The sequence below is a fragment of the Typha angustifolia genome, chromosome 15, assembly GCF_048772165.1.
Source record: "Typha angustifolia cultivar Huaian chromosome 15, ASM4877216v1, whole genome shotgun sequence".
NCBI lineage: Eukaryota > Viridiplantae > Streptophyta > Magnoliopsida > Poales > Typhaceae > Typha > Typha angustifolia.
In genome coordinates, this window is record NC_133253.1 from 3,935,384 (window position 1) to 3,948,307 (window position 12,924).

Consider the following 12,924-nt stretch of genomic DNA (forward strand, 5'->3'; position numbering starts at 1 on the left):
GTACAGGCAAAAAGAAAAAACGACACATACTGCGTACATGCATGCATACATACATACATACATTCTCAAACATGTACCATATAGTACGTGCGATGAAATAAGTAAGGCATCCACATTCACTAATTAGCTCTTCGGAAGCAATAAGCAAACGAAACAATCCTTCCTATCGATTTCTTCTTTCCAGCAACCGGCTTCCCGTTGCCGCTATCAGAACTCCCACCACTTATTCCGTTATCCGCTGAAGTTATCCCGGAAGGCGGCACGGGGATATCCTCCTCCGCAGTAGGCGCGAGTTGCCAATCGCCATCTTCCCCGAGCATCATGCCCTTGTTCTTCTCAACCCACCACGACCCCGGTACCAAGCACTCGTCCTTCAAGAATTCCGACGACTTATTCACCAACGCCACGCTCCTCTTCACCTTGAGCTCGAACTCTCCCTCCTCTCCATTCCACCCGGCCACTGCATGCAGTATCCCTTGCAGGTTATGATAGTCTCCCAGGTTCCTGGAATCCTTCAAAAACGGCGACTTCCGGGTGTCGACGACAAGCTCATCCCCGACGAAGGCATACCCAAGCAGCCCGCTCGGATACTGCGGGATGACGTCGATCTTATTCTTGACGTGGAGGATCCTTAGGTTGGGGTGGTTTGCCAACCTCCTTTTGAATTCCTTGTTACCGACTTGAGGGCTGCCGAAGACGACGGCGGTGACTGGGAGCTCGTCGTTGACGATATTTTCGACTATGTCGAACGCGCTAAGGATGGAGAGGGCGGCGCCGAGGCTGTGGCCGACGCAGACGATGCTGACGCTCTCGTTTTTGTACCTCGTCGTGAGCTCTCTCACCGCCCCAAGGAGGTGATCTCGGGCGCTGAGTTTGGAGAAAGGCGATTTGGTATCGCTTGAGGTGTACATAATGTACCAACCCTTCATGACCTTAGGCGTCTCCCCCTCGCCGTCTTTAGGGGAAACGATGGAATCGATGTTGACGAGCTCGGGTTGGAGGACGTCGACCCACTCGAGCGGGCGAATGGTGCCGCGCCACGCGACGTAGATAACGCGGCGGCCGGTAGCGGCGGCGGCAGCGTCGGTGGAGACGGCGACGTAGCCGACCCAGTTGGACTCCTTACTCCAGCCTTCGCGGGAGTAGGAGAAGAGGAGGAAGCCAGCGGGGAGGGAGGAGACCTCAGAGGTGGCGTAGAGGTAGGAGGCGACGGAGAGGTCGGCGGCGGCAGGGAAGAGGACTCTTTGGAGGAGGGAGGACTTGGAGTAGCGGCAGCTGCCGCAGTACTTGGAATGCGGGTCGCTGTTGAAGGAGTCGTAGGTGACTTGACACAGGTCGCCGCAGAGGAGGATGAGGCGGCGGAGGGAGAGATCGAGGGGGTCGAGGAGGCCCGACCAGTGGCTCGACCCGAGGAGCTCGGTCCATGAAGGGTTGGACTTCTTTGCTTCTTCTCCTCCTCCTCCTCCTCCTCCCTTAGACATGTTTAATTTTGGATATGGGATTGAATTGCGTTGAGAGATTGTAAGGAAGAGAGCAAGAGGAGATACCTTTGATTGTTGCAGGATGTGATAAAGATTGATTGGTAGGCATTTTTGATAGGAAGTGGGATCCACAGATGGAGTAGAACGATTGGTGGCACCAAGTACGATATTTATTCTTAATTCCTTGCGTTCACGACGATGACTACTCCACCTCCTTTCCACCTCTCGATACGCTAAATTTATCAACAGCACAGGATGGTTAATTCCACCTCGCTTGGTAACTCTCCACTATAGTCTGTGATGACAATGACCGCCCATCTCCCGCTCCTTATCCTTTTGGAAAGGCTCTTGTAGAGTAGAGTCCAGAAAGCCAGGTCAGTGTAGTGAAAACATTTTTCCCCAGTTATTTGGAATATGCATAGTGAAACACAATTCAACTTGGAAAATTATGTCTCATGCCCATTATCTTGAACTCAATTAACAGTATTAATAAAAGATGAAACTAGCTGTAAATTAACAGTAAATAATTCTCCTCGATATTACCACGGATCGACGGTTTTACACTACAACATGAAAACATGATAGGATGCTGTATAGGATTAATCTGACTGTCCATTGATCAGCATTAAAATGATTTCACTTCTATGTTATCATTCAAGTCCAGCAAAGATGAGGTCAAGAACAACCAAAGGTCATAAGTATGCAATATCTTTACCACCTCATGTCAGAAGAAAAGAAGAAATCAAACAAGAGGATAATAATTTGACAAATATTTCCAACTTCATCAAGAAAGCACAGTAACCATAAATTTTACCTTCTTAAACACTAGTCTCTGTTTATATGCAAATTACTTCAATAATCATTGTAAATCCAGTTTATGTAGTTCCTTTTACCTTTCGGCTGGGGAATGGATTATAATCTTTAGATGAAGCATAATGTTAGACTTCCATTTTACATAGCAATTGTATGGAATAAAGATGTTGACTGCCCCCATTTATGGTCTCTGCTCATATTCAGCAGTGTCTGATCAACTAATGGTGTTTCCCCGCCCAGTTTCGATAGCCAATAGCAATTCTTATATATTTCAAAGTGAAGTTACCATCCCCACGGCCAGTTAAAAGAGGTTAATGATCCAAATGCTGTTGCTAAATTTTCTTTGAATATACTAGTGATAAAGCACTTGTATGAAAGTAATAGAAAATTTTCAAATGTTACAAAGTTGAAACTAGGACTTAGCAGGAAATAATCAGACAACCTCAATGTATATAAAGTCACTGTGACTATAAAACTTCCTACCTGGTAGGATGAGTGGATTGCAAGCTCCAAATGGGTTGTCTGCCACTCTGCATGAGGGCTGCCTCCTCACCTTCATTGATCATACATTGCTTCAAACAAGTATCAATTTAAAGCATGTCAGAGACATCTTATATGTAATTAAATCTAAAAATGAGGAGTTCTAAATTTAATCATTGCAATGGACGCAAATGATTACTGTGTAATTTAACTTAAGACTTAGCAAGAAATAACTTTGCATTTCACATAAGAAAATAAATAAAGATCCTGGTGATTACTGTAGTACAAGATAAAAATAATGTAAGTTTCAGGATTGAGCTAGGTATCCATGTTCACTATATATCATTCTCGACAAAAGCTGCACGTAAATTCTAACATACCCAGACTAATTTTTGGCCATATATCTGTATAAAGTACAGAAACAGTTTCACACTAAATTGTTAGTATCATAAAGCAAAATAACAAGATTAAAAGAAATAACATATCAGATGATTGATGACCATTGAATCTAGTTCTCAACATGTCATAAATATTTTCCAATGGCTGCAGGGGGCCAATCTTGGTATCAATGTTCTGGGATAAGAGAATCAATCTTTATCCTATGCACAAAAAGTTCACCTACTAACAGTTAACTATACTGTCACAAAGAGATAAGAAGGCAAGAATAATCACTAAAACAGTACCAAAAGGAATTTGATGGGGGGAGGATTCATAGAATACAAGAGCCACACGTTTTATCTAGGTTGAAAACCAACTTCTGTTTGATACCTTGCTCAAATGTGTTAAGGTGTTGCACACCTTCTCATCGTGCGTACCAATATTCGATAGCATAGTCTTCATGAAAGTAAATAAGGACGTGACAATATCAAAAGGATATAAAGTAACAGTAAATGAAAATGATCACTACGTGCTTCCATTGAGAAATATTCAGGATCAAAGAGAATTTGATGAATCGCATAGGAATTAAGTATATCATAGATCATTGAAGAATCGATCATATATACTTATGCATATCCTACCCTAAATACAGCTTTCGAAATAAAACACTCTTGCTAATTCAACAGACCAATAAGAGTTAAAATGACGAATACAAATATAAACATGACATAATATTAAATAGGCCAATTTCAAAATTTCTAAGAGTTAGTCTACCTCCATAAATGGCTAATGTTTCTGATGTATATGGGTACCTTGCCAAAGCTGTTGTTGCGCATGCACAAATTCCCGCGCCCACACCCAGACCCGCTCCTCTCACCCTCTTCTTCCTCCCTCAATTAATCAAAATCCTCACCTCACGCCCCTCTTCTACCATAATAAATAACCTCCCAATCGGTTACTATCATCACCACCTTCCTATTTTCGTAGTTTTTTTTTCCTCCACTTACCGTTTGTCCACCCAACCTTCTTATTATTCACCACCGTAAACTTGAGCAATCGATGACCCCCTTCGCCTTCCTCATCTTCGTAGTGCTATTCCCCACCACCTCTCTCTGCTCTCCCAGCCCTAACCTCGCCGCCTCCATTCTCCTCTCCTTCAAGTCCACAGCCTCCGACCCCGGCAATGCCCTCTCCACGTGGACCCCACAGAGCGATCCCTGCTCCACCGCGTGGCGCGGCGTCACCTGCCGCGACGATCACGTGACCCGCGTCGTCCTCGAGGGCCTGCGCCTCGCCGGACGCTTCGGATCCCTCGCCGGGCTCCGCCGCCTCTCCGTCCTAAGCCTAAAAAACAATTCCTTCGCCGTCGCCCCTCTTAACCTCTCTCCTCACATCAAGCTCCTCTATCTCTCCCACAACCGCCTCTCCGGCCGATTCCCCGCCGGAATACTCCGCCTCCGCCATCTCAGACGCCTCGACCTCGCCGGGAACCTCCTCTCTGGCGGGATTCCGCCGGATATCGGGATCCGCCTACCGAACCTCCTTACACTCCGACTCGAGGGAAACCTCCTCGCCGGTGCCATCCCGATCTCTATTGCCGCGATCTCCGGCCTCATCGATCTCAACGTGTCCTCGAATCGCCTAGAGGGCGAGGTTCCGATGCGCTTCGCTTCCTTCGATCCGTCTTCGTTCGCCGCGAATCCGGGGCTCTGCGGCCGTCCAATCGCCCGATCGTGCCCAAATCGCACGGCGAAAAGGAAGTACGCGAAGGCGGCGATCGCCGGAGCCGCATCGATCTCGTCGGCTGCGGCGGCGATCGCGGCTGTCCTGTGCCTCAAGAGGCGGATCGTTCGGAGAAAGAAACAAGGGGGAACACTCGAAGTGGAGAAGAAGACGAACCCGATCCGAAGGACAGGAGAGGGGAAGGCGGTGGTCTTCAAAGGGTGCGCGGAGTTCGAGATGGAGGAGCTGATGAAGGGGTCGGCGGAGATGCTGGGGAGAGGAGCGGTGGGGTCAACATACCGGGTGATGATGGAAGGAGGAGGAGAGGAGGAGTGGGTGGTGGTGAAGAGGGTTAAGCGGGAGAGGAGGAGAAAGGAAGGCGTAATGGAGACGGCATTGCTGAAGGAGATGGGGGAATGGAGGCATCCAAATGTGGTGAGCCTAAGAGGGTATTACTCCGGCCAGGACGAGCTGCTGCTGCTTTACGATTACGTACCAAACGGCAGCCTCCACGATCTTCTACACGGTTGGTTATTAACTTACAAATGATACGCTCTTTTGCCATTCCTATTGTCTTGCCACGTGGCAACTAAGCAACGTCCACTTGCTAAGCTAATGTAGCAGAATTATATATATATATATATAGCTTGGACCATTTGAACTTTTTTTTTTTCCTTTTGAAAAGAAAGAAGCAGAATTACGTATTGATGTTATGCTAATGTTGGTTTAATTGCATGATGCTAATGGTGGGCTTGTGTTGAACAGGGAACAGAGGACCTGGAAGGATTCCAGTGGAGTGGAGCACAAGGCTGAAGCTGGCAGTGGACGCAGCCAAAGGGCTCGCATACCTCCACAACGCATCCAAAACCAAGCACTACTCCCACCACCACCTCGCCTCATCGAACATCTTGATCGATGCCCATGGCAACGCACGCATCTCCGACTTCTCCCTCCTCCCTCTCCTATCACCTCCTTCCCCAAAACAGGACAACCAAATGCACGATGTCTATAACTTCGGAATCATCCTGCTAGAAATCCTGACTGGGAAATCCTCGGAGGATGGCAAAGAAGATTTGCTCAAGTGGGTGCAGACTCTGAGGGTCAGAGAAGACTGGACGTCGGAGGTGTTTGACATGGAGATGTTGGGCGGTGGTAAAGAGGTAGAGGATGAGATGGTGGCTTTGTTGCAGGTGTCCTTGCTCTGTGTTGCTCATGAGCCTAAGGATAGGCCAAGAATGGCTGTGGTGCATAAGATGGTTGATGATATCAGGGAAAGGGGAAGTAGAAGTGGAGGATCTGAGTCTTTCGAGTCCTCCTCCTCTTTATCTGAAGATGCCACTGCTTGCGAGATTAAGTCCATCAAGAGATGCTGAGATTACATTCTAAAGCCGGTTCGTCGTGGATTAGGTTATATATTCCTAGATTTACATAATCTTTAGAATCAATCTATAACTTGTCAAAATTAGTTTCCCAAGTCCCCATCTTGACTCTCAGTAGTAAATTACCACAAAGGAGATCAAACGTTACATTCAACCCCGATCAGGCCGTACGTACCGTACCCAACATGTCTGTGTCAAGTTGATCCGACCAAAAGGAAAATGTTTGGGCATTTATGGACTGCAAGTTGGAAGTATATAATGCCAATTATGATTTTGGCTAAGGTTTGGCTAGATTTGGTTGCTCTGTAACGATAAGGTGGCTTGTTCAATTTATAGCCTCAAATATTCAAGTTAGGAATGCAAATGCATGGATGCTAGTGTTTGGAATTATCCTGTGCTATATACTTCAACTTGACTGTATATATGATTAGTAACACTCTTGAGCAGCTATGTGAGTGAGAAAGAGAGATCTCTAAGACTAATGGATATGTAACTCAACTCTCTCTCTCTCTCTCTCTCTCTCTCTCTCTCTCTCTCTCTCTCTCTCTCTATATATATATATATATATATGTACAGAGAAATCAAGTTTCCATTAGGTTTTAAATCTCTCCCCTCAGAAGACTTTCTAGTTTTTCTCTCTTTTTATTCTCCCTGATAATTTTGAATTAATTATGACATGGTCTGGCCACTTACTCTCAAAGAAAAAAGAGCTCATTCTAAGTTACTTAATTACTTGTGATAAAACTTGAGGTGTTAGTTGGGCAAAGCATCCCATGCCTAGTGGACCCAACCCAAGTACTCTATTATAACTTCCAAATTGCACCACAATGTGCTCTTTGGCATGCACCCAGTATGTTTGCTGCCCATGTGAAATCCTGCCCTCCAACAAAACTGTGTCCAATACAATCAACTTGTCTCAAAAAGGAAGGCTACAAAACCTCTCATGTCAACAGTGTTCAATCTTTATCTACTCAATATATATATTGAATAACTCAGAAACAAAATGAGTAGAGAAGTTGGGGGGTATTAACAAACCCCCTTTTTTTTCTTTCTTTAAAATAATTGCGACAACGATTAATAATCTTTTATCTTAAAGTGCAAGAATAAAGTTATCATCCTTTCTCCTCATATATATGTTTATGTCTTTGTCACAAGTTAGCTGAATGGAGTCTCATATCTCATCAGGGCCTTAGTTGGAGTAGAGGTTGTATTGCAATCTGAAGGCCATTCTTGAAGTCGAGGTAGGGGAAGGACATGGGCAAGTCTTCATCCATTAGTGGAGTCCATGAGAACTTGAGAACAAGATGATGAAGGAAGAGACTGGTCTCCAACCTTGCAAGCTCAGAGCCTGGGCACATCCTCTTGCCTCCTCCAAATGGCATGAAACCTCTCATGTTGCCACTAATGTCATATTTCTGCATCACATTGGTAGCAACATAATTAGAATCTTTAATCACAAAATTAATTAATGTCTTATTTTTGATGTATTAGCAAACAGTTTCTCAAGGGAGGAATCAATTTGTGAAGATATCAAAAAGAGGAGTCTCTCACATTAAGGATAAAATTTAGGTGGTCACCTGCTAAAAAGAAGAAAAAAAAGGACTATCATTGAATATTTTATGAACAACACTCGACATCTAGCTTATTACTTTTATTTTCATTTACCCCATAAGCTCCTGTATTTTATTTTTAATGCTTTAAAAACATCATAAGTTAACTTTAACCTAGCTAACATGCAACAGCCGGCAAAATAGAGAATGTTATGGTACAATTTAGGTACACCTAATGATTATGGATTAAGTAAAGGACAAAGATAATATGCTGAAACTTTTCAATGGAAGATTAAAGAAAAGAGTTTCAAAATTAAAGGAATTTGCATGAGAGAGAGAGAGAGAGATAGAGAGAGAGACCTCCCATCTCCATGGGTTGAAATGGAAGGGATCTGGATGGAGAGAAGGATCCAAGTGAACACCACTAAATACAGGGAGAACCTTCCAGCCTACAGGAATCTCGTAACCTTTTAACAAATAAACAAACAAACGTAAAAGGCTGAGTTAGTAATCAAACGTAGCATGTCATAATGGCCAGAATAGCATACACATCCGTACAATATATTAGTGCAGGAGATCTGTCAGATGCATGCACGCTGGAAGAAGCTACCAGTGTTATGGTCAAAAGAATCTAACACAATTCAACGCATCCTCGAATAACGACCACCATTGCAACTTAGTATTAAGAGCATATCCATTAAGAGGCCCCAGATTGAGTATTTGTGAAAACAAGTTTCTAATTAGTGAAAGAAATTCATTGGATTGCGCATATAACTTGTGGTTTAGTTTATTTATAATTCATTTTTTTAGAAGGATTTACATCTATATATATATATATATATGTCTAACTTGTACAACGAGGAGTGGTAACTCCTATGATTAGCCTATAATTAGTCTACATGCTCTTTAAAAAAAAGATAATTTAGCTTGGTTATAGCATTATTGCATGTGTAGTAGTACCATCATTCTTGCATTCATATGCATCTCAGAATGTACTTAACTTGTACTTAACTTGCAGTTGATGAGTTGATTAATTTGCACGTGGCTACGCACGCACGCACGGATTAAAATAATGATACCAAGGTGATTCGTACTATTAAATCTTAGGAAAGCCAAATCTCAGATGAATGTATGCTTTAATCTCCTCAAAATTAGTTCCTATTAGTAGAACAATTTAATGAGAAATTAATGGTTACAGGATATACCTTTATATTGAATAGGTTTGATAGTCTTACGATGAACAAACTTCACCACATTCCCCAAGCGAAGTGCTTCATTGATGAGGCACTGAGTAAACTCCATCTTCTTGTAATCCTCCAACGACAAGCTCTCTTTTCCAACTTTGTTTTGCTTCACTGAGAGATGCTCTTCCTACCAGATATACATTGGAAGCCATGATATCAATGACTTACGGGCTATATGTATATATATATATATATAAATCTTCTCAAAAAATTAAAAAGAAAAAACCCATGCACTAGAGCGACCTTACCCTTAGTTCAGCTAACATCTTATGGTCACTCCCAAGAAATTTAACGATGATGGCGATCAGCATCGCAGTTGTCTCGTATCCACCAAGAAGTAGATCAAGAACCAAACTCAGTATCTCTTCCTCTGAGAGCTCATTTTGGTGTAGCAAAATGGCAAGGAAATCCATCCTCTCCTCCGCCTTGCCATCTTCCTTCTCTCGCCGCCGTATAATTTTTCGCACAGTTTCCTTTATCCGATAGTTAGCCTGCGCAGAAAATATCGCAAAATTCTTATATTATATAGTCCATATGTTACAAAACAAGAGTTAGTATATATATATATATATATTACTTGTATTGCTTTAGCATATGGTGTCCCTGGGAGGTTGATAGGAACTGAAACCAATCCTCTCATAAAGGTGTTGAAGTTTTGGAGGATTTGTGTGCTCTCAGAATCTTCTGGCATTAAGCTCAATATTTGCTTTACTATCACACTGAAAGTAAACTGCAAAAAATATTCAAAAAAGAAAAAACCCAAGAATTATTCCAACTAATCATAAAAAGAAGAGAGAAAAAAACGCATACATATCCCTCCAATTAAGATTTGCTAGAATATTAGTTCAGATAAGAATAAATGCACTATATATATATATATATATATATATATATATATATATATATATATATATAAAATACTCGTTTAGTGTACTGTCAGGTTACGAGATTCCTACATCTAAATAGACTGGATCTTTCTTTATCTCTCATATCATACTCTATTAATTTTAAATGAGAACATTAAAAAATTTAACCTTACGAATCTCGGCACAAAACACTAGCTTCTCCTGGTTCTTCCATGAATCCATAACCCGAAGAGCATTGCATTCGATATCCGAGATGAATGAACTGCTCCGAGTCCTCATGGCGGCGAAGAGGTTAAGCGCTACCCCTCGGATGTGCTTGTGGGTGTCTCCAGTCACGACGAGCAACGTGAGATCGCCGAGAACTCCGGGGATGTTCTTCGGATAGCCTGCCACGAATAGTCTATCCTCATTCTGAAGGACGAACGAATTAAACTCCGCGTCGCACGACACCACAGTCGGATAACCGAAGAGATGAGCGCGGAATATCTTGCCATATCTTCACATAGAACAAAAAGAAGAATATATATATATATATATATATATATATATATATATATATATATATAACATTGACGTTAGAATATATAAAAAATAAAAATCATGGTTCTATAACAGTACTCATCAATGGTATGGACGATTGAGACGCGTACCGCTTGATATTAATATCCAGAAATCTTCCCTTGGACGATGAGATGTGAGGGCTAATGAAAGATAGCGTGTCGCCTATGAGCGGCCACCCAGCGAAAGATCCCGGTGGAAGCTTAGAATTTTTGTTATGTCCATAGATATACTGAAAGGATGCGAAGAAGAGGAGGAAGAAGAAGAGACCGACGAGAAGTACAAGAATGAAAGAGTGTAGGAGGAGGAGAGACATGGTGGGCATATATGTATGTATCTGGATATGGATATGAGGGTAGTGGGGGGAGGGAGGAGTACTATTGAACATTATATGGGAGGGAGGGAAGGAGGTGGACATATCACCAAAGGAGTGTATATTTTAGGATATCAAGTGGATAAAGCTAAGAAGATTACTTAATTTTTCCGGGCTTTCATGTGAGCAAGTGGAAATGTTGGGGAGCATGTGGGTGCCCAAATGGTCTACCTAGAACAAATTAACTCTATAAACTAAATTTCCTTAAAGTCTATAAACTAAATTTCATGAAAATTAAATAAAAAACACTTGAATAAATAAAACGACAGCAGCCCACAGGTGGTCTCATGGACTATTGAAGTATGTGTGATTCTCCAAGAAGAAAGGAGGGATTATAATTTGTTAAAAAATAATCCGTCAATTTTTTTTTTTTAATTTTTAAACCAAAAGGAAAGGTCAACTTTTTAAAATATAGTAGTGCTCACTACTACATGGTACTCTTACCTATACTATCTTTATAGCGACAAAAGCTTGGTTAATACGTATTCATTGGGAAGATAAGGTTTCGGAAAGAATGTACTTTGGATAAGAGCAGTGCTGCAGCTTCCCTAAAATGTTATCATATCCTATATTGATATGCTGAAAGAAGATATCAGCATATCTATATGAATTCATAGTATATATACATCTAGGTGATGTGGAATATGTATGTAGTTCTTAGAAATGTTAATTTCTTTTGATAGCCCGTAGTTATCAAGGAAAGTAGAATTGTTGAGAAATATCTCTGATGTACTCTCACACTTTCTTTTTCAGACATTATAATTGTCTTTAAAAGAAGTTCTAGCCCAAACGGACCAACCCGGTCTGTCAAAATAAGATGCGGAAATCTTTAGCCCATTAGCTTGTGGAATAAAAATAAATTTATTTTAGAATAAGACTTTTTATTCTATATGGTAATTAGATAATATATTAACTTATTCTAGTATACTAATTTGTCATTCTCTATCATTTTATTCCATACAATTTTAAAAATATAAATTTGATGATAGCCTATAATTATTATTTAGATATTAAATTAGATAATATTTAATTACACATCACCTCAACTATTGTTGAGATTTTCTATCTCCACTATCTCTTCTATTAAATATCGATCATCTCATATTTAGTTTAAGTTCTCTCTTATCTATCTCTTCTTCTAAATACTAGTTATCTCACATACAGTTTAGATTTTATTTTTTTCAAACTAGTAAATTCTGCAAAAATAATAATAAAAAATATTACGCCCGCACACTTTTTCTGCAGTGCGGGCTTATAACCTCGTATTATATCATGGTGCAAGCTTATAATTTTATTTATACCACATCACGAGCTTATAACCCTATATTAACTTACAATGCATATTTATTTTTTCTAGTGTATAATTATTTTATATAGATTGCTGGTATTACACTATAGTGTGAGCTTATAACCCCTTATTACACTGTAGTGCGAACTTATAATACTGTGTTAACCCACAATGCCCATTTATTTCTTCTAATGCATAGTTATTTTATATAAAGTGCGGACTTATAACCCCACATTACTCTATAGTGTCTCTTTATTTTCTCTAATGCATAATTATTTTACATAGAGTATAAACTTATAACCTCGCATTACCTCGTAGTTCCTCTTTATATTCTCCCGTGTATCATTATTTTAGTCGGGCTTATAACTCCACAATTCCTCTTTATCAAGTACATAATTATTTTATATAAAGAGTGCGAGATTATTTTCCTACGGTGCAAACTTGCAATCCTCTATTACCTCATAATATATTGTTATTTCTTCTTAGTGTAGACATATAGAGTATTTTAAATCTACAATTTTAATAAAAATAATATTATTTTAAAAAAAACTATTTACTACTACTACTTTAGCATATATTCAATGATATATTCATCATTTGATATTAAACATCACCAATTTCAATACAATTTTATTATTTTTTGATACTTTAAGTTATTATTACTCCTGATATTAATATTAAGCTAAACAATAAAATAACTTATACTAAGTATTAGCTTCCTTCTTCTAGTATTAAAAATTAGAATAATTATATCTATTCCATCCTTATTCTACAACGGAACATAGCTTTAGT

General features: G+C 40.5%; 3 protein-coding genes across 3 annotated transcripts; 1 reads left to right on the top strand and 2 right to left on the bottom strand.

Annotated features, from left to right (window-relative positions):
• Positions 1-13: 13 nt before the first annotated feature.
• Positions 14-4,068, bottom strand: LOC140777845 (phospholipase A1-II 5). The gene is made up of 3 exons (XM_073122232.1): positions 3,927-4,068; positions 2,778-2,866; positions 14-1,828 (listed from the first exon to the last, which is right to left on the bottom strand). The coding sequence occupies exon 3, from the start codon at positions 1,479-1,481 to the stop codon at positions 120-122; it is 1,362 nt and encodes a 453-aa protein (XP_072978333.1). The 5' UTR covers positions 1,482-1,828; positions 2,778-2,866; positions 3,927-4,068; the 3' UTR covers positions 14-119.
• A 143-nt stretch (positions 4,069-4,211) lies between these two features.
• On the top strand, positions 4,212-6,602 carry LOC140777844 (probable leucine-rich repeat receptor-like protein kinase At1g68400). Its single transcript, XM_073122231.1, has 2 exons — positions 4,212-5,400; positions 5,640-6,602. The coding sequence occupies exons 1-2, from the start codon at positions 4,212-4,214 to the stop codon at positions 6,245-6,247; spliced, it is 1,797 nt and encodes a 598-aa protein (XP_072978332.1). The 3' UTR covers positions 6,248-6,602.
• Positions 6,603-7,434: 832 nt separating this feature from the next.
• On the bottom strand, positions 7,435-10,787 carry LOC140778726 (cytochrome P450 724B1-like). The gene is made up of 7 exons (XM_073123570.1): positions 10,564-10,787; positions 10,082-10,409; positions 9,625-9,777; positions 9,296-9,538; positions 9,009-9,174; positions 8,164-8,270; positions 7,435-7,668 (listed from the first exon to the last, which is right to left on the bottom strand). Exons 1-7 carry the CDS (start codon positions 10,785-10,787, stop codon positions 7,435-7,437), a joined length of 1,455 nt encoding a protein of 484 aa, XP_072979671.1.
• Between the last annotated feature and the right edge of the window lie 2,137 nt (positions 10,788-12,924).